This window comes from Sphaeroforma arctica, assembly GCF_001186125.1.
Source record: "Sphaeroforma arctica JP610 unplaced genomic scaffold supercont1.431, whole genome shotgun sequence".
Lineage (NCBI taxonomy): Eukaryota > Ichthyosporea > Ichthyophonida > Sphaeroforma > Sphaeroforma arctica.
Genome location: NW_014040127.1, coordinates 71358 through 73976, shown reverse-complemented (window position 1 = coordinate 73976; position 2619 = coordinate 71358). Strand labels below are relative to the sequence as shown.

The window sequence follows — 2619 nt, the reverse complement described above, 5'->3', positions numbered from 1 at the left end:
ACAAATACCAATCCACTGACTACCTGCTGCTATACCCACCACCGTAACAGCTGAAATGCCCATACACAGTAACACGACTAACTAAACAAATATCAATCCACTGACTACCTGCTGCTATATTTACCACAACAGCTGATAAGCCCATACACAGTATTACGACTAATTGAACAAATACCAATCCACTGACTACCTGCTGCTATACCCACCGCAACAGCTGACATGCCCATACACAGTAGCACGATTAACTAAACAAATATCAATCCACTGACTACCTGCTGCTATACCCACCGCAACAGCTGGGAACCGTCTGATCCATCGCGGGTTTTACCTGGCCTATGCCTCTGTGCGGGATGTGCTGTTCACTAAGTTGCGTCCGCTGGTAGAGGCGATGGCGCGTGAGCACGAGCGTGTCCAGCAGAAGCACAGCGGTGGGGGTCAGTCTCATCGTAAATGTCCTGACACGCAGCCCGCAGCCCTGAAGTGTATATGTATAGTCCCAGACGGCCGTGTGGGTGTGGGTGTGGGTGTGGGTGAGGGTGCAGTGGGAGAGACACACTGTGTGTGCCGCGGCAGATTGGGCACGCGCCAAACGGTGGGATGGGAGAGTGGCTGTGTGGAAGGGACCACCAACAATGAACAAGATACACAGACACAGACACATGCACGCAAGCACTCGAGGAAAACAGCTGTGTTCCGATCATACACCAGCCCAGACAAGGCTGAGCGCCTGAGCGAGGCCGGGTTTGTGCATAATCCGTACTATGGGCCGGGTCGGCACGGCGTGGTAGGCAGCGGCGGGAATCTAAATATAGATTTGACTCGTGGAGCAGGGGGTGGGGAGAGTGCGCAGGCGAGTGCTGGCGCTGCGGCAGGAGAGGGAGCCCACGGGATGGGTGCGGCACGAGACACTGTCAGTGGCAACCACGTACGTATTACAGACCAGCAGGCTGTGATGGGTAAGGATGTGGACGGTAGTGCTATGGATGTCAGTGCACACCACGACAGCGTTATGGGGGAGGGCGGGAGTCATCAGGAGGCCGAAACCGACACCAGCCCAACCCGTGAGAGGCGTGTAGACGAAGGTGCGAAGGGGAACCCAGGCCGGATAGGCAGGAATTCACTGGCATCGCTCAAGGCTCTATTCAGTGGCATTGGCCGCAAGGAATCCATTGCCGAGGGAACGGGGGAAGGGGGAGCAGATGGGGGTACACAGCCACCCACACAGCACCCCACAGACAAACACACACAGCAACACACGGCCAAACCCACACACGAACACGCACGCAGACTGGCGCAGTCCTATGACACTGCGCTCGCGCAGGAAGTAATCCCAGAGGACACGCCACAGTCAAGCCCGTGGGCCAGTGGGGGTGCCGCTGAGGGGTCTGTGTCTGCGCTGCCGGAGGGGGTGGTGCAGCCGACTGATGAAACGTACCCACACGTGTTCATCACCGGTCACTCGCTGGGGGGTAGTCTTGCCACACTGTTTGCGCTCGATTGCGCCATACGGTTCCCGGAGTTGAAGAGCACTGTGTACACCTTCGGGTCGCCCAGGTGTGTGCTGTGTGGTTGCTGTGCGGCTTCCTCGTATTCGGTGCTATTCACTTTATGAGTTATCACTTTTCTCATGTTCTGGCTGAGTCCAGTCGAGATGTTGTATCTGCAGTGCTTGTGCAGTGAGTTGTGTACTGGTAACAGTACCTAACATACGAGATCACTGTGCTGCGTCTATGCGTGCTCCCTATTTAGCCTGCAGGATTACTTTGCTCGGCCATGTTACAGTCTATATCTTACCCTGGAAGTTCAATTCGGCTCCCGGGTGTCTTCGTGGAGCCCTGTGTATTGTTTTTGAATGCATACGTTGTCCCATTCGAGTTGTCTCCACTATGTCACAACATTACTTTGTGCACTACAGAGTGGGCAACAAGAACTTCGCAGCGTACTACGATGAGAAAGTGCCGCACACATTCCGCTTGGTGAACGATGGTGACGTGGTTACAGGCGTACCAAAGTTCAAGTAAGTCTTGTTATTTAATTTTTAAATTGTGTTGTTAATGTATTCAAGTAGGTCTTTTTATTATATGGTTGGGTTGAAACCTACCCCGGATCAACGGTGGAGTCGGGACATATTGTAGGAAAGAAAATCATGTCTCCTGTATCACGCATATGCGAATCATTTCTGATGCTTCGATGTTACTGAGCGCTCTGATATACTACCGCTCCCCAGGTCAAACCGTACAGTAGTCGTAATGTATACTCATAAGTTCGTATCCATATTCACCTCTGGTGCAGAGGCCCGTCATTCCTAAACATAACGTACAAGCACGTCGGAACGTGTTATGTGCTATCCGCAAGAGGGGACCTTGTGATAAACCCCAATTTCCCGGAACGATTCTTGAAGGTGGCCGCCACCATCAATCCGCAATCCCACCTTACTGCCGCTTACCGCAATTCAATAGCGGGATGTATCGGTACGTCGACTCTCCGTCGATTTCATCACCATTTTCTTTTTTGCATATTTTTTGCGGGAAAGGAGATAAAGCGTAACTTTGAACTCTGTTTCCTGCAGTGCTGTGTGATTCTAAGCGAACAGTGTAAAATTGCCAGCAAGTAAATTAT

At 52.3% G+C, this 2619-nt stretch overlaps 1 protein-coding gene across 2 annotated transcripts in view; it reads left to right on the top strand.

Annotated features, from left to right (window-relative positions):
* Nucleotides 1-388: 388 nt before the first annotated feature.
* The window catches only part of SARC_06189, a gene marked incomplete at both ends in the record, with an annotated part of 5827 nt that continues 3596 nt past the window's right edge, over nucleotides 389-2619 (top strand). For both annotated transcript variants that reach the window (XM_014299929.1, XM_014299928.1), the window contains 3 exons: nucleotides 389-1554; nucleotides 1916-2017; nucleotides 2293-2471. In XM_014299929.1, coding sequence (XP_014155404.1) covers nucleotides 389-1554; nucleotides 1916-2017; nucleotides 2293-2471 — 1447 coding nt within the window. The remainder of the gene's footprint in view (nucleotides 1555-1915; nucleotides 2018-2292; nucleotides 2472-2619) is intronic.